General features: G+C 45.6%; 2 protein-coding genes across 4 annotated transcripts; both read left to right on the top strand.

Moving 5' to 3' along the window:
- The first annotated feature begins 428 nt into the window (after nucleotides 1-428).
- Nucleotides 429-8,928, top strand: si:ch211-154o6.3 (uncharacterized protein LOC563854 homolog). Its single transcript, XM_012821597.3, has 13 exons — nucleotides 429-744; nucleotides 2,439-2,554; nucleotides 2,928-3,091; nucleotides 3,311-3,434; nucleotides 3,650-3,771; nucleotides 4,164-4,250; nucleotides 4,581-4,670; nucleotides 5,277-5,365; nucleotides 5,725-5,968; nucleotides 6,935-7,057; nucleotides 7,184-7,349; nucleotides 8,036-8,130; nucleotides 8,437-8,928. Exons 1-13 carry the CDS (start codon nucleotides 655-657, stop codon nucleotides 8,523-8,525), a joined length of 1,599 nt encoding a protein of 532 aa, XP_012677051.2. The 5' UTR covers nucleotides 429-654; the 3' UTR covers nucleotides 8,526-8,928.
- A 395-nt stretch (nucleotides 8,929-9,323) lies between these two features.
- Nucleotides 9,324-14,284, top strand: LOC105894538 (PILR alpha associated neural protein). 3 transcript variants are annotated; one of them, XM_031577006.2, is made up of 6 exons: nucleotides 9,325-9,462; nucleotides 9,961-10,013; nucleotides 10,281-10,672; nucleotides 10,959-11,037; nucleotides 12,046-12,189; nucleotides 12,878-14,284. In XM_031577006.2, exons 2-6 carry the CDS (start codon nucleotides 10,003-10,005, stop codon nucleotides 12,897-12,899), a joined length of 648 nt encoding a protein of 215 aa, XP_031432866.1. In that variant the 5' UTR covers nucleotides 9,325-9,462; nucleotides 9,961-10,002; the 3' UTR covers nucleotides 12,900-14,284. The 3 variants fall into 3 exon arrangements, with proteins under 3 accessions (XP_042565085.1, XP_031432866.1, XP_042565084.1); XM_042709151.1 differs by having other exon boundaries at nucleotides 9,324-10,013; XM_042709150.1 differs by lacking the exons at nucleotides 9,325-9,462; nucleotides 9,961-10,013 and having other exon boundaries at nucleotides 10,115-10,672.
- Nucleotides 14,285-15,056: the final 772 nt, after the last annotated feature.

Genomic DNA, 15,056 nt, shown 5'->3' with positions numbered 1-15,056 from the left:
AAATAAATAGTTTTAATTTTCTGTTCGGTTAGGACGTTTGTAGATCAAGGGCAAATTAAATACGCATACAGATACGCATACAGATACGCCAGATAAGGACAATAGGCTTAGGCCTACATGTAATGTCAAAATCTGTGTTATTTTGGAAATAAATACACCCCACTGTTTATTATTCCTGGGATCACCCACAAGCCTAATGATAGCCCTTACCGTTTAGGAATAAAAATCTGATGTTTCAATAAGTTACATTAATACATCTAAATATCATATTAATCACAGAAACAGAACATACATTAGCTTTTAAGTCATGCTGTGTTTTTTCTCTCAGTAACTCCACTCGGTGACGCCAGAGAATAGCAATTTTATAACTACAGAACTACTCATTGGCTAGGTTACTCTTATTTCCTTTAAGTGAGGTCAATTCAACGCCTTATATTTCCGGCAAGTAAGGTCGTGTTGTGAGAAGCTACGACACGTCGTCTGTGAAGTCCCAGAAAGGACCGATGATTAATCGTCGCAGATGTCGTCGTTGTTGTTGTACATTCTGTATGCACATGTGAAAACTATTGTAGATAAACTTTGTCTGTTCTTACCAAAAGGGGAACTTTGAATAGAAGTTAATTTTAGTGGAAGGGTAAGTATAAACCGAAATAAATGGGGGAGGTGAGGAAACTGCACAAGAAGTTGAGGCAGATTGAGAATCTGGAGATCAAGGCTTCTCTAACAACAGAGGAGAGAGTTAAGGTACACAAACTCGATGCTTTTGTATTGATATTAGCTGGCCCTTAACTCATCGTAATGTCTTTCTCGGCTCAACGCAGATTTCCCTAGGGCGCAGTCGTTTGTGGCGATGCAGCTGAAATTATCCCTCTAGGACACCGTTGATCTCAATGTACAGCATTTATCACACGAATTGTCAATGATGTTATTGTGCTCTTGCTCAGAGCAACGTCAAAGTATTCACTTTCACTATCCAATGTTCGTTCCCAAAATATATGAAATCTATAGGTGTAGGCTACTTAAAGGTTTATTTAACCGTGTTGTTGATAGGGCAGAGTACCCCCTTCTGTAGTCTACAATATTGCCATTGGTTCGCTTGATCTGCCAATGATCTCCCAGTATTTAGGTTAATCCCCGATAGGCAGCCCACTCAATAACTTTATAAAAAATATGGAGAGCAAAGGCAGCAACATATTTCCCCTGGGAAAGCCTACTGCTTTTACCATGTTGCCTTGTTAGACTCACAGTGTTTATGCTGCTACTTATGCCCCTTCTTCAGTCTGTCATAATCAACATGGCCAAATTATAGCTTACTGCATAGAAACCTGTAAACAAAGGAAATGAAACTAAAGGAAATAAATGAAAATAATTATTCGGAATATCCCTCAGGAGGCACTTAAAGGTGCTGTATAGATGATTTAGGATAATCTATTATCTAATCTAATTGGAATATAGTGTTCATAATTATGTTTTCATTAGGGTATAATCATTTGTAAATATTAATCGTATTATTTGTGTTTTAGTAAGATCAGTTACGAGGCCTTTGTACCTACATTGGGAGCGGGTCCTCTTTAGGGTCCTGCACGGAGTTCGCCAAGTTGCAGCCTTTTATTGTTTATGGTTGCGCCACCCTGTTTCTGCAGCAGCCCAGAATGGACAAACCAAAACATTGGCACTAGAGAGGGCCTTTACCATTGTTTATGGCACCTGATGACCACCGTATCCTCTCCCACACGCTTGGAGAAGGAGAGGTATTGCAATCTGCAGCCTCACCACTAGATGACACAAAATCTTACATACTATGCCTTTAAGTGTATGGAAATAGTGCTCTGTTTGTATTGTGGAAAAGAGTGTGAGAACGGTGACTAGAATGGCGGTTCTTTCTAAAAGGTGATCAGATTTTAGTCAGGGACGTAAAACACTTTACAATAGGGGTGGGAATTCCCACATTCCCAATACTATCACAATATTTGGGCCACGATACAATATATTCTCTACATTTTAGGATACAACATGTATTGTGATTTTGTCCTGTAATACATTGCGATTTATTTCTCCCATTGTGTTTGTGTACTAGGAGTCTCTGCAGCCTTTTAAGCAGTCATTTTGTTCCAGACTGTGATTTCCTTTCCAATTTCCGCAAGAGAAGAACGAGGTCTTGCGCCATATTGTGGACTTCAGAAGCAATGTTATCAGAGTAGATGTGTCGACCAAAATCATTAAATAAATAAATATCACAATACTTGGCGCCGGTCTATCAGTATTGCGCCTAAGACTACTGTGATACTACACTGTCATGATTTCCCCCCCACCTCCACTACAACCATCTCTGTATCCACCACACTGTGCACATCTCTGTTTATTATTATGTTTGTGTGCACGTGGTGGAGATGCGTAGATTGTGGAATACCCTCTGTCTGACCATCCCTTTCTCACAGGTCTCAAAAAAGGTGGAGCTTCGCGCCAGATTGGCTGAGCTGCTGCTGCAACTTTCTGGCCCCCAGCAAACCCAAAGCATTGTGGGAGACGAAAGTGAGAAGATGAAGAGACAAGTGTAAGAGTTATCCGCCGAGGCTTGTTTGGAGGGGAGGCATAACTCTCCAGAACAGCAAACATAATCCACCTCCAGGCCTTCTTCATTCACGTCTCGCCAGTATCGATCAAAGAGTCACACTTGAAAAATATTACATTCCCAGTGAATCCAAAGCACTCTGCAGAAGCAGTAACACAAATATTTGCTGTTTATGTGTTAGAGAGGCTGTTTACAAACATGTGTTTTGTTATATATAAAAGAGACATTTTGTAAAATAGATGTAATCATGTAAGGCTGCAGAATCTCATCTCTATGTACATGCTTGCAATCTCCTCTTTAAGATTCATTAAGGTTCATATGAAACCTTTTTTTTGTTGGCATTTCTTGGTTTAAGGGTGGACAGTCCTGAGGTTCCCCCTGCCCAGTCACCAGCTCCTAAAATGCCCAGAGCAGCAGCCCCAGAGACAGGGAGAGGACAGGCAGAGGAGGAGTCAGAAGAAGAACCAGCTTCACCGGATATTCCAGCCTCAACAGAAACCAGCAGCCGGCAACAACAAGGTCTCATGTTAAGCATGTACAATAGAACCTAAGAAACGCAAACCATCTGCTTCTACTGATATCATTCACTTTGAAGAGGACCCACTATAATCTGCCCATAGGCCAGTTTTGAATCTAATTTGCATGCGTTAAATTGGGATTATTCCAGCACTTGTGAGTTCAGAGAGACAACCTCAAAGCCCTCCATGTTCATTTCAACGTGTCATTCTCATGTTTCAGAATCGGAATTTTCATCCCTTAAAGCATCTTGGGAAGCGACAAAATTTCGGCTACGAACTCTCGAGGGTCACAGTGACATAATCACTTGCGTGGTAGCCGTGGACAACCTTGTGATCTCTGGCAGGTACTCCAAATGAAAAGAGATGCTGATTTCCTCACCCTCAGTTTTCTGTATTTTTCTACCTGACAGTAATATTGTAAAAAAAGTTTGTTAATCTCCCATCACCTTATTGTTCTCAATATTTTCTCTCTTTCTTTTCCCTCTGGTCCTTCTCTTGTCTGTCCATTTCCACCCCCACATGTTATTGCTCACCCTCCTGCTCTCTGTTTCTCTTCAAGCCGCGATACAACAGTGAAAGTGTGGCATGTTCCCACGGCAACAGAGCAGCGCAATCTAGGGGGGCACACTGGTGGGGTCACCGCTCTCTGTGCCCCTCCTCCAGAGTACTGCAGGAAAATGGGTATTCTTTTATTACACGTTATTTCAGTGCTTTCACATTGTTTTTACCAAACCATTCAACAGACAGTCAAAGCATTCATGCATGAAGCACTTACCTGTGAGGGTTCATTAACACACCTAGTGCCTCATGACAGTAAACAGTCAGAGCCTCTTGACTGAGTTAGCCCTCATGGGCACATCTGAACACAGTGGTCACCACTTAGCTCCCTTTTTTTCTACTCCATTCTCATGTCTGTCGTGTACATACGAACCTCACTCTAATTTGTTCAGCCTTTTCCGCTGCTGCCAGACCTCTCCTCTGCCCACTTCTCATGTCTTCCCCTCTTCTTCCTTCCTCTCGACTTTTTTCCTCCCCTCCCCTCCCCTCTCGCTGCCTGTCTATCTTCAACCCAGCACGGTTCCTGGATCTCAGTGAAAAGGAGAGATTTATCCTCAGTGGCGCCGGTGACTGCTGTGTGAGAATCTGGGTGTTGAGCTCAGGTATGATGTGCCGCACAAATCCCTCTCTCCTCAAACCAACAACAAGAAAGGGAGCTGAGATTTATCTCCTGAAGGCCAGCAGTGGCACAAACAAGAAAACAAACAAGCAAAAACGCAAACACATAAAACAAACACCAGCCTGAAATATTACACTCGTTGGCAGTGGATCAAGTCTCCCAAAACGAGGTGTCTGAATGTGACCCAGATTGAGCCGCTGCTCTGACAGCTCCACGGGCGCCACACAGAGAACACATTCCTGGCCCTGTGCCAAGGGAACTGTGGGGAAATGGCCAGTCTAACCTGTGTGCCCCTGCTGTGTACTGTCTTTAGGGCAATGTGTCAAATCCATCTACACCTTCAACGCAGTGACAGCCCTCTGCTTCATTCCTGAGGGACATGGATATATCATCACCGGATCAGGTGAGACAGACTGTGTGTGTGTGTGTGTGTGTGTGTGTGTGTGTGTGTGTGTGTGTGTGTGTGTGTGTGTGTGTGTGTGTGTGTGTGTGTGTGTGTGTGTGTGTGTGTGTGTGTGTGTGTGTGTGTGTGTGTGTGTGTGTGTGTGTGTGTGCATGAGCATATGTATGAGAGAGAGAACGATAAAGAATGTGAGCTTTCATAATTGTATTACTTTATTAGAGAGGGTGGCATCACGGAGAGTTGGTGAAAAGGTGTGCAGTGTTGTTGTAGAGAGGAAGCACTTGTTACATGGAATGTTAACACATTCTGATTGCAGTGGCAGTGGAGAGAATGCAAGACAGAATGCCTGCATCCTGGCAGCAGTGGTGTGTGTGTGTGTGTGTGTGTGTGTGTGTGTGTGTGTTTATGAGTGTATGTGTGTGTTTGTCTGTGAAAGTGCCACTGGGGGGAAAAAATGCAGGCCAAACCTGTAGCAGGGCATGATGGGAAGTGACAGTCAGAGCTACACTGCTCAGGTGTGTGCTAATGTGTGTGTGTGTGTGTGTGTGTGTGTGCTAATTCCTGCCCCAGCTGTCAGCTAACGTTAGCATCATCCTCCCCTCCTAGATGCAGGCAAGGTTCAGGCATGGAGCTGGCAGTCCATGGAGAACTGTCAATCAGTCAACGCTCACGAAGAGGCAGTCACCGCACTACAGGTGGGAGAACAACGTAGCAACTGCCAGCATTTCTCGCTCACTTGTCTTGAAGGACCTTCTCCTCTTGTCTCCAAGGAAACTTCTCTGGCAGCCAAGTATTGAACCACCTCATTCTGTCCTAATGGTTCACTTCAGTTCAATTTGGGGCGAAAAGAGAGATATTGAATTTGCGATTGGCATTGGAATTGAAAAAAAACAAAACCAAGTGTGCAATTTTCTAGGTGAGAGCCATTTGGTATTGCCCCACCCAGGCTGCAGTGTAACTTCTCTAGTGGAGTTTGATACTCTGTTACAGTGGCACAAAATGTCACCATCCAGATAACAACTTTTCTTCTCCCTGCTCGGCCGGTCCTCCACAGTCTCAGGGTCCCCTGGTGTTCAGCGGCTCCGCAGACGGCAGCCTGTGTGTGTGGGAGGTGCATCCTTCGCACAGGAACCCCCTGCAGCGGCTCCAACAGTGGGGACCCTCGGTGACGGGGTGCGGCGGCACTCAGGCAGGTCGCGGGGGGTCACACCGCGGCCATCTGGCACTCAGTCCCCGTGGCGACCGTGTCTTCATGGCCAGCGGCAAAGCCAGCGTGAGGGTCCTGAACTGGAGAACGGGTGAGTTAGACACACCCCACTGCATAACCTACCATGCGTGGCCATCAGCCAGTTTATTTCCGCTGCACTGAAATCTTTTGAATAGAAAGCCTAGGCATGTGCACAGCGTGTGGCTGACAGGCTCGGGTGTCAAAGGTCAGCCCGCCTCATGTAAATCTCATGTGTGACGTGTTGTGTCTAGCTGATCAGGTGACTTAAAATATCTTAAAGTTGCTATTTAAGCCTGAAAGTTAAATTATAACTACATTACATTATAAATATGTAATTATAAGTAATTACAAAGTCATTAATGTTATGAACAGGTAAATTGGACTCTCAGATGTGGATGACAATAAAATCATTGTTAATGTTGATATAACCATAAATACAGTTAGATTTGGAGAGCGCAGACCTCCGCCAAGACCAAATAGTGTATCTCGCAATGTGAACTACAGGAAACTAAATTCATGGATTTGGATGGGTAGTGGGTTCTTCCTTGGGTCTATGCTACACCCTTCCACCAAGTTTCATGAAAATCGAGGAGTTTTTTCGTAATCCTGCTTACAGACAGACAGACAGACAAACAAACCACACTGAAAACAACCTCCTTGGCGGAGGTAACTACACCAACAAAATTGTTACAATCTTAGCAGCTGTCTCACTCCCTTAGGCATTGTCTTACTGAATTCCAACGCTCACAGAGCCATCCACCATTTGTTGCTGTCACATGCAGTGACCCTTTTTGGACTGGATCTGTCCCATGAGACTGTCCGCAACTGAGAGAAGCACATTCACTTCCTCGGCAGCCTGAGGTGGCCAGTGGTGACATACTAGCACTGCCCCAGGAAAATCACCTTTTACACCAGCGCAATCACTGCTGCCGCTATTACCTAAGCTGCAGTAACTGCCCTTGGCTAAATGAAAGTGCCGACGCGGTTTTTCTGTCATCTGCCCTGTGTATCTAATCTATCTCGTTACCCCCCACAGGCACAGTGTCCAGATTGACCAATCACAGCAGCACGGCCGGGGTGACGGACTGCATCAATCAGATACCTGGCCTTCTGATTGGCTCCTGTTTTGATCTTGCCACTGGAGAGAGCACGTTGAACTGTGAGTTAGGCTTCAAATGGTCTTTGACATTTTAATCTAACCTTATCAGGTCACAACTGTCCTAATCCACTTAGTGTCTCTCTCTCTTTCTCTTTCTCTCTCGCTCTGTCTCTCTCTCTCTCTCAGTGTTCACTCTTCCCCATTGCAGGTACCTTGTTTCTCTTATCTCACCTGAGGCACCCAGAATCCTTTGCTTTTCGACGTGGTGCACCTCAAGCGGAGACCACCGCTGGGTGACTGGCGGTCGGGAGCTGACGGTGTGGGAGCAGCTCCCATCCAAGACGAAGCAGAAGTAAGTTCCCAGCACTGCGTGTTCCATATTTAAAGAGCACGGTGTTGCCTGCCCCTCTTTGCTCCGTGCCGCTCTAACAAATCAATGATCGCATCAGTTTAACCTTTTCTATGACAGATTTGTGAATTAACCGCCTTCGTAGCTTGTACTACTTAATGAGACGCTCAGAATGAATGATGAGAAAAGGGTTGGGTCTGTTGATTTTTCGTTGAGTGTTGTGTGTGTGTGTGTGTGTGTGTGTGTGTGTGTGTGTGTGTATGTGTGTATGTGTGTGTGTGGGTGTGTGTGTGTTCTCCGTGGTTGTCTTCTCTCATGGAGTTGTGTACCGTAGATTGCATCATTATGAGCATTAATATTTCAGGCTGACAATCAAAGCACAGACCTACTGATACAGCTACAGTGCGACACACACACACACACACACACACACACACACACACACACACACACACACACACACTTACACACACACACACACACACACACTTACACACACACACACATACATACACACACACACACACACACACACACATACACACACACACACACACACACACACACACACACACACACACACACACACACATACACGCACACACAGGCACACATTTCCCATGATCTTTATGTCCTGGCCTTTGATGAATGGCCATGGTTGTGTGTCAACGGTCTGGCGCATCTTGCAGGGGAGACGTTGCAGTGAAGCGGGACATCCGATTGGACAGTTCTCTGATGGAATCTGAAGAGGACTCCGATGGGGAAGTGGACGGGGACAGTGATGGTAAGAGACTGTAGGGATGGATTACCTTACATACTCCCCCCCTACTGGGTTAATTACATATAAAGCCAGTGCAGAGCACAGAACAGTAATGAGCGTAATTATAATCTCTATCAAGTTGCCCTCAATACACATAATTGTTCGGATGCCTGATTATAATTGTGTGAATGTGTTTGCATTGGGTTTAGCATGTGGGTAGATGGCTCAGAAAAGGACTAAGAGGAACCATCACTATCTCTCTCTCTCTCTTTTTTTTCTCTTTCTCTCTCTCTATCGGTCTCTCTCTGTCTGTCTCGCTCTGTGTTTTAGACTACAGTGAAGAGGACTCCACGCCCCAGGATGCTCCTGACACGGAGGGGGTGGCCAACTCCTCGTGGCTGCGATGCATTCTCCAGTGACAGCAGGCTGACCGCACCACCACCACTGAACCGGAGAGAGGCGACGCCTCGGAGCGATGAAGAGGGGCTGGGAGAAGAAAGGAGAGAGGCAGAGGATCAGAGACAGGAGGAGGGAGGGATGAAGAAAGAGAGGAGAGAAGGAAAAGGACAGAGAGAGAGAGAATGAGAGGAGAGAGAGAGACATTGAGGGAAGCAGAGAGCAGAAAAAGAAGAGCGAGGAGAGGGGGAGCGAAGTGTGACAGATTGAGTGAGGGGCGACTGAGAAGAGGCATACGGAGAAAGAGCGAGAGAGAGAGAGAGAGAGAGAGAGAGAGAGAGAAGTGAGGAGGAGAAAACGTAGAGAGCAGATTGTTTTCCATGTAAATGTTGCCTGTTGTTTGCAATAAAACTGCCAAATTGTGAACCACTGCCTCCAAATATTTATCATCCCTGTCGTAGCTGTCTATAAATATCTGTTGCACTGTTCATCACCACACTCAACCTGTCCTTGAGTAAATTAATGTATATTGATTTTCTTCGCTTTCTCTCTCCATGCTCTCTCACCCTGTCTTGATTTTTCCTATCTTCCTTACTCCCCTAAAAATAATTTAATACGTGTTTCTACCACTCTCTTTCAAATAGGAATATTAATAAGCCTTTCTCTTTCTTTGTGTCTTTCTATTTCGGTCTTCAAAATCCATTTTTTCTTTCTGTCCGTTTAATTGAACCAGTTAAAAAGCATAATTAGCATTTAAATCTTTCTCCTACAGTCTCCCTCCCTCCTGCTCTCGCTCACTCTCTCTCTCTCTCTCTCTCGCGCTCTCTTGCTCTCTCTCTCTTTCTCACTCACTTGCTCATGTCTCTGTCGCTAAGGCAACCAATGCTTTTTCCCACTCCCTCTCCCTATCTCCCCCTCTCGGAGTCTCTTTCCCTCACTCCCCTGCTTCAGCCGTGAGAGGTAGGCATGTCAACTGATCTGTGTGGAGAGAGTGTGAGTGTGTATGTGTCTGCATGTCTGAGTGTGTCTGGTTTTGATATGTTCAGGTATGTTTGTGTTGACTGTCTGAAGGTTTTGTGACTGCAGGTTTAATGCATGAAATGCGGAGCCCCATGCGTGCATGCGGAGCATGCTGTGCACAGGTGTGTGTTAAAGAGTACTTGCGTATGTATCTGTGATGGGGGAAGTGTGGGGGATAATTTGATATGTAATCGAGGGTGAATTTCAGTTTTATTGTGCTACTCTTCAGAGTGTGTGTTATGATGTGTGTGTTTGATGTTGAATAAGCATGTACGCGTGGGTGGGTGGGTGTGTGTGTGTGTGTGTGTCTAAGTGCTGGAGATGACGGGGTACTCTTCACAAGCATCTGCTCAGTGTCTCGCCGCCGCTGGGAGAGTAGAGTGAATCCCCCCTTTCCCTGTTTTTCTTTTCTCTTCTTTTCTCTCTCTGTCTTCCAAGAGATGATTGGTGGAGCAAAGGCTCACTGAAAAGACTGAAGCGATGGAGCGATGGTAAGAAAGAGTGAGAGAGGGAGGGTGACAAAAGAGGCACATACCGACACACTGGCTGATACTGACTGTCCAGATGTTAGTCCTTTAAAAAGTGTTTTAATACCTTTGCAAAGTGCTTTTGCCTTTTTCTGTCATCTGTAATAACTGTGTAATACTGTAAATACTGTATAACTGTACTCGACATGTTTACGCTCTCTCTGTTTACTTTACTGTTGTGCTTGCGATTTCTCGGCTGTTCCTGACTGGCTCGCCAATGCTCCTTCTCAGCTCCATCCCTACTGCCACCTCTCTCTACTGCCTCCTGCTGGTGGCTCTGGTGACATGCCCCACCCGGTGTGACCCCAATGAGCAGAACTGGGAGGAGCTAAATGAGATGCAGGTAGAGGCGCTTTCTGCCCAGCTGTCCGTCACAGCCCAGGCCACACCCACTCCTCTCTGGGCAGTGGACTGGGGCCCAACTCAGACCCTCGAGGATGAGACACAACACTTCCTGCCCAGCCAGGAAGGGGACCACTGGCAGGCGTCGACAGATGAGACCTTGCCACATCACAAGAACACGCTCACCACCCACACACAACAGCAACTTCCGTCCCTAGAGGCAAAGGATGTGGTGACTGGCAAAGACAGCAAGACGGAGGCCGAAGAGGAGTTTGAAGAAGGTGGGCATGGGTGGGTCAAACGACCAGTACACTCCTTGGAAAGGGCGTTTTGTTCTTCGAAAAAGAGAAATAAAGCACCTAATTTGGTGCTATTGACCCATGGATCTGTGCTGCCGACAATGCATGCTTCAGGAGCGCTTTGATTACACTCACATTACACAAAGAGCAGACTTCAATACAATCAATACGGAAGCTGTGCCTCACCCACTTGGCCTGCACTTATCCCTCTCTGTCTCTCCCCCCCCCCTCTCTCTCCCTCTCTATCTCTATGTCTATCTATCTCTAGTGGATCCTCAGTTCTATGTCACAGTGACCATCTCATCTGTGCTGATTCTCGCAGCTGTCATCATAACTGCCAAACTCTGGTAAGATCTAACAGCTCTTCTCTTCCACCACCATCAATCTATCCGCTGTTGAGTGAAGGAGAGAGAAAAGGAGAGAGAGAGAGAAAAAAGAGAGAGAGAGAAAAAAAAGAAAAAAGAAAAAGTAGTACAGAAAGAGATGACATGATGACTGTGTGTGAGTGTGACTCACAGTGTGTTAAATGATACAGGAAATCTCTCATATCATGCCAGCCAGGACAGACAGCCTCTCCACACCCAGTTCTTGAGGGCTATTACCGGAAGCTTTAACAGCCGCTTCTACGCAGCCAGCCATCTCGCAGCAGAGACAAGCGGTGGGATTGGCTCACTTAAGGCACAATTTTCTCAAATAAGTCAGCATTAATGTCTGGAGGAGAGCCCCCCAAAAATTGCCCTGTGATGAGTGTGGGCGTGGAGAAGCCCCATTTACTTGGAAGGGATTCTCACAGTGTTTTCTTTTTTTTCCGCATCTCTTCTCTCACTTTTTTTAGTCTCTTTTCTTTTTTTCTTGTAGTTCTTCTCACCCTGCATGTTGAGTTTCTCCTCCGTTCAGTGTTTACAGCCCTAATGAAGCCAGACCTCTGGAGAGAGGTCAGCGGGGCCAAATCCTGCTCTCTCCCACAGTCTTGCCTCTCAGAGCTGCATATAAATATTGCATGGTGCTCTCTGCTGCCGCGTCATACCTGTGGCTCGCACTAAACCAGTATAATAACTGGGACACATCCTTTGACAGATGTTAACCTGTAATTATTCTGTATAATCCCCTTTACTGCCCCACGCCTCTACCTACTGTGATTGTCTCTTGCTCTCCCTTTCTTTCTCTCCCTCCCTTTTTTTTCATTTCTCCCTCCCTCAATCCCTCCCCCGTTCCGTAATTACCGTGTTTTAAATGAATTGGCTGAGTACATTAACCCCCTCTCAGTGTCACCGAAACGCGCATGTTGATGCTAAATGGCCCCGTCGTGCACTCCATCACTCGCTCCGTCTCTCACACTCCGTTCCCTCCTCCAGTTACGACCGCAGCTGTTCCCGGCACCCACCCCCGCTCTCCCTCGGCGGGGCTCCCCCCCTATCGCTCGCCATCCCTCGCTCCCTCGCTCAGGAGGACAGTAGGCAGACGCTGCACAGCACCCCCTCCTTCAGCGACAGGGAGAGGTAATAAGAGGGCCCAGTGGTGTGCCAGTGGTGTGTGTATGGAATGGAATGGGGGGGGGGGAGTCTGTTATTGTGCATTCCAGATGTGTGTGTTTTGCTATACCAATAATGTTGCTTTGTTAAAATACAGTATTGTGCACACAGATGTGGGTTGTGCATGGGGGTTTATATGTAATCACTCACATAGGCCAGTGTTACTTTGATATCAGGGTGATGACAGTAGAGATTGTAGCCGACTCTCTTTCAGTTATGGGTATTATTTGTGTTTGTGTGTGTGTAGTTTAGTGTATTCGTGTTCAGCTGTGTTTGATATAAGTGTGTTACGGCACAAGGTTGATCATATCTGTGTAATTGCATGTTACTCTGTGTGTGTGTGGGAAGGTGTTTCCTCAAGCATAAACAGTGCTTCTTGTCATTATTTAGCATCCAGCGTTTAAGTCCACAGATCTGTGATTCTGTCAGTGTGAATATTGCCACTGCCAAATCACACTGCTGTAAGCAGCGAAAGCAATGTCCGTGAAATAGGACTCTTTTTTTTCTCAGGGAGAGGATGTTAAAGTTAATCTCATACAGGATAATAGAGCGCAACTCAGATTTCTTCTCTCTGTCTCTTTCTCTCCCTCCTCTCCTCTCTGTCTCTTTCTCTCCCTCCTTTACCCTGTCCTTCCGTTCTTTTCTCCTCCTGCAGGATTCCTGTGGTCAATCTCTAAGGACGACTGTTTCCCAATTTGATAAGCATTTATACTGGGCACTGAAAATATGCCATGGTTTGAGAGTGTGTATATATACATATATATTTTGGACAATGAAAGCAGTAGTCTAGGTGTTCCTCAGCCATTGAGAAAGCTCCTCCAGCTCAGATATGTAGATCACACACACAGCTGCTGCTGCTCCTGCAGCTGGCTCTTCTCCTCCACCGTGACACAGAGTGTATTTCATGTTTTGGCAGCACTTGGCTCCCTGTGTCCTTGTTGATGTTGATGAACGTAGCGATTCCCCAAAAAGCTGTTCCACATGCAGTGCAGTATGTCATAGTGTCGGCTAAAGAGATCATTTTATGGAGACCTCCATCAAATCCTTTACTTGATGAAGTCTGTGCTAATGACATTTTGGCTGTTAAAGTTCCTGAACTATTGATTGAACTCAAGCACTAAACTGCAGTACAGTCAGTGGCTGGAGTGCTTAATTTGTATTTAATTAAAAAGAATTGACTCGAGTCTGTTCTCATAAAATAATGGTACTTAACATCTTAAGGTGTTGATGATCATAGAAATTGTGGGTGTTGAAGCACACAAATTAGCATTTTAACAAGCTTCATTAAAAAGTGTGCAGTACAGATACAAGTACAGCGCCAATGTTTTCTATGATATACAATTGCCTTCGAGACTGTTCCGTTTCTTATCTCTATCTCTTGACCATGGCATTCTGCACTGGTACTGCCTCATTAGCTAGTGCTACAAAATGTTCTAGAAAGAACCCCCAACACCAAGTGCTCATAGTGTGTTCATTTTAGCTCACTACTTTTTGAGAAGAGGAGGAAAGAAGGAAGAGGCTTAACCCCACTCAGCTGAAGGGTTAAAATGATCAGAGTTTCCCCCAAGACCTGGAGGTGTGTGTCGGTGTGTGTGTGTGTGTGTGGGGGGGGGGGTTATCTTTCAAAGCTGAGTGAACAGAGTTAGCCTGATGGACCTGTGCCAACATGTTTAACATAATCCCTGAAGTAGCCATCCCTGTATTTAAGGTAAAATTCTATTCTCGCTCACACAGGTTGGGTCGGGTCAGAAATTGAAAATGTCCATAAAACTTTGCAGTATGCACTTTTGAATGTTATGCCAACCTAAAATGGTGAAATGGATAGAAAATGTTTTCCTGCTTCGAAACTGCAGAGGGTTGTTGAGGTGTTTGACAATGTTCAGCATCAGGCTAACTTCCGCTAACTTTGGGGGGGTTTCACTACAGTGACTGTCTGACTTCATGTGCGGTGACATCGTATGTAGTTTGTTCGGTACAGTATTATGTCATCTGAGTCACATTGCTGTGAATCTATCGACCACGTTACACGTGAAGCTCAATAAACAGCAAACACTCTTTGTGATGGTGCAGTGTTGAGACTCTTTTTGTCTTCTATGCAACAAACACACACACACACAGAGAGAGAGAGACAGAGGGCAACACAAATGAGGACACAAGTGATCTAACATGACTCACTGACAGTTACAGTGTGTGGATGCACACACACATAAAGTTCTGAAAACATAGTGAACTCCTGCTCATATTTCAACAGACACATAGCTCAAAGGATGACACTCATCTTTGTGCGCACACACAAACACACTCACAACACACACACACACTTTCACAGTGTCACATCCACACACACAGGTGTACAGCTGCAAAAGTTCACAGCTCCCATCTGCTCAGAAGCGAGTGACTGTGAAGCTGTGAGGCTCATTCGCGCAGACTGAAATTAACACGGCTATTTATAGAGTAAGGGATACTGAAGGAGAAGGAGAGAGAGAGAGAAAGATCTGAGCTAGACAGAGAAAGAGAGAGAGGGCCAGGGTGTCAGAATAGAAGTGGATCATTTCTTCCTCTTCATCTTCACTCCCCCAGCCCTCTTCCCCCCTCGCTCACTCCCCTCCATCTGAGAGAGGGTGCCAGGGGAGGTAATCGCTACCATTAGCGTCCCACAGGAGAAAAAGAGATGGAGTTTGGGGGGGTTACGAATGGGACAGAAGGATTGTGCAAGATAAAAAAAAAATGGCAAAGTAAAAAAAAAAAGGCTTTAGGCAAAATATTCAGATGAAATACAAGTACGTGTCTGTGCATGCATAAGTGAGTGTGTTGTTTTGTTGAAGGGGGAAGTG

This window comes from Clupea harengus, chromosome 11 (assembly GCF_900700415.2).
Source record: "Clupea harengus chromosome 11, Ch_v2.0.2, whole genome shotgun sequence".
NCBI lineage: Eukaryota > Metazoa > Chordata > Actinopteri > Clupeiformes > Clupeidae > Clupea > Clupea harengus.
The sequence above is the reverse complement of the archived record's forward strand: the minus strand, read 5'-3'. Positions and strand labels throughout refer to the sequence as shown.

Excerpts from the sequence above, each read along its gene's own strand:
- LOC105894538 (XM_042709150.1), top strand. The coding sequence starts at position 10,267 with ATGCTCCTTCTCAGCTCCATCCCTACTGCCACCTCTCTCTACTGCCTC. Across the intron at positions 10,673-10,958 it reads CGAAGAGGAGTTTGAAGAAG|TGGATCCTCAGTTCTATGTC; the intron begins GTGGGCATGGGT and ends ATCTATCTCTAG. Across the intron at positions 11,038-12,045 it reads ATCATAACTGCCAAACTCTG|TTACGACCGCAGCTGTTCCC; the intron begins GTAAGATCTAAC and ends TCCCTCCTCCAG.
- si:ch211-154o6.3 (XM_012821597.3), top strand. The coding sequence starts at position 655 with ATGGGGGAGGTGAGGAAACTGCACAAGAAGTTGAGGCAGATTGAGAAT. Across the intron at positions 745-2,438 it reads CAACAGAGGAGAGAGTTAAG|GTCTCAAAAAAGGTGGAGCT; the intron begins GTACACAAACTC and ends CCTTTCTCACAG. Across the intron at positions 3,092-3,310 it reads CAGCAGCCGGCAACAACAAG|AATCGGAATTTTCATCCCTT; the intron begins GTCTCATGTTAA and ends CTCATGTTTCAG.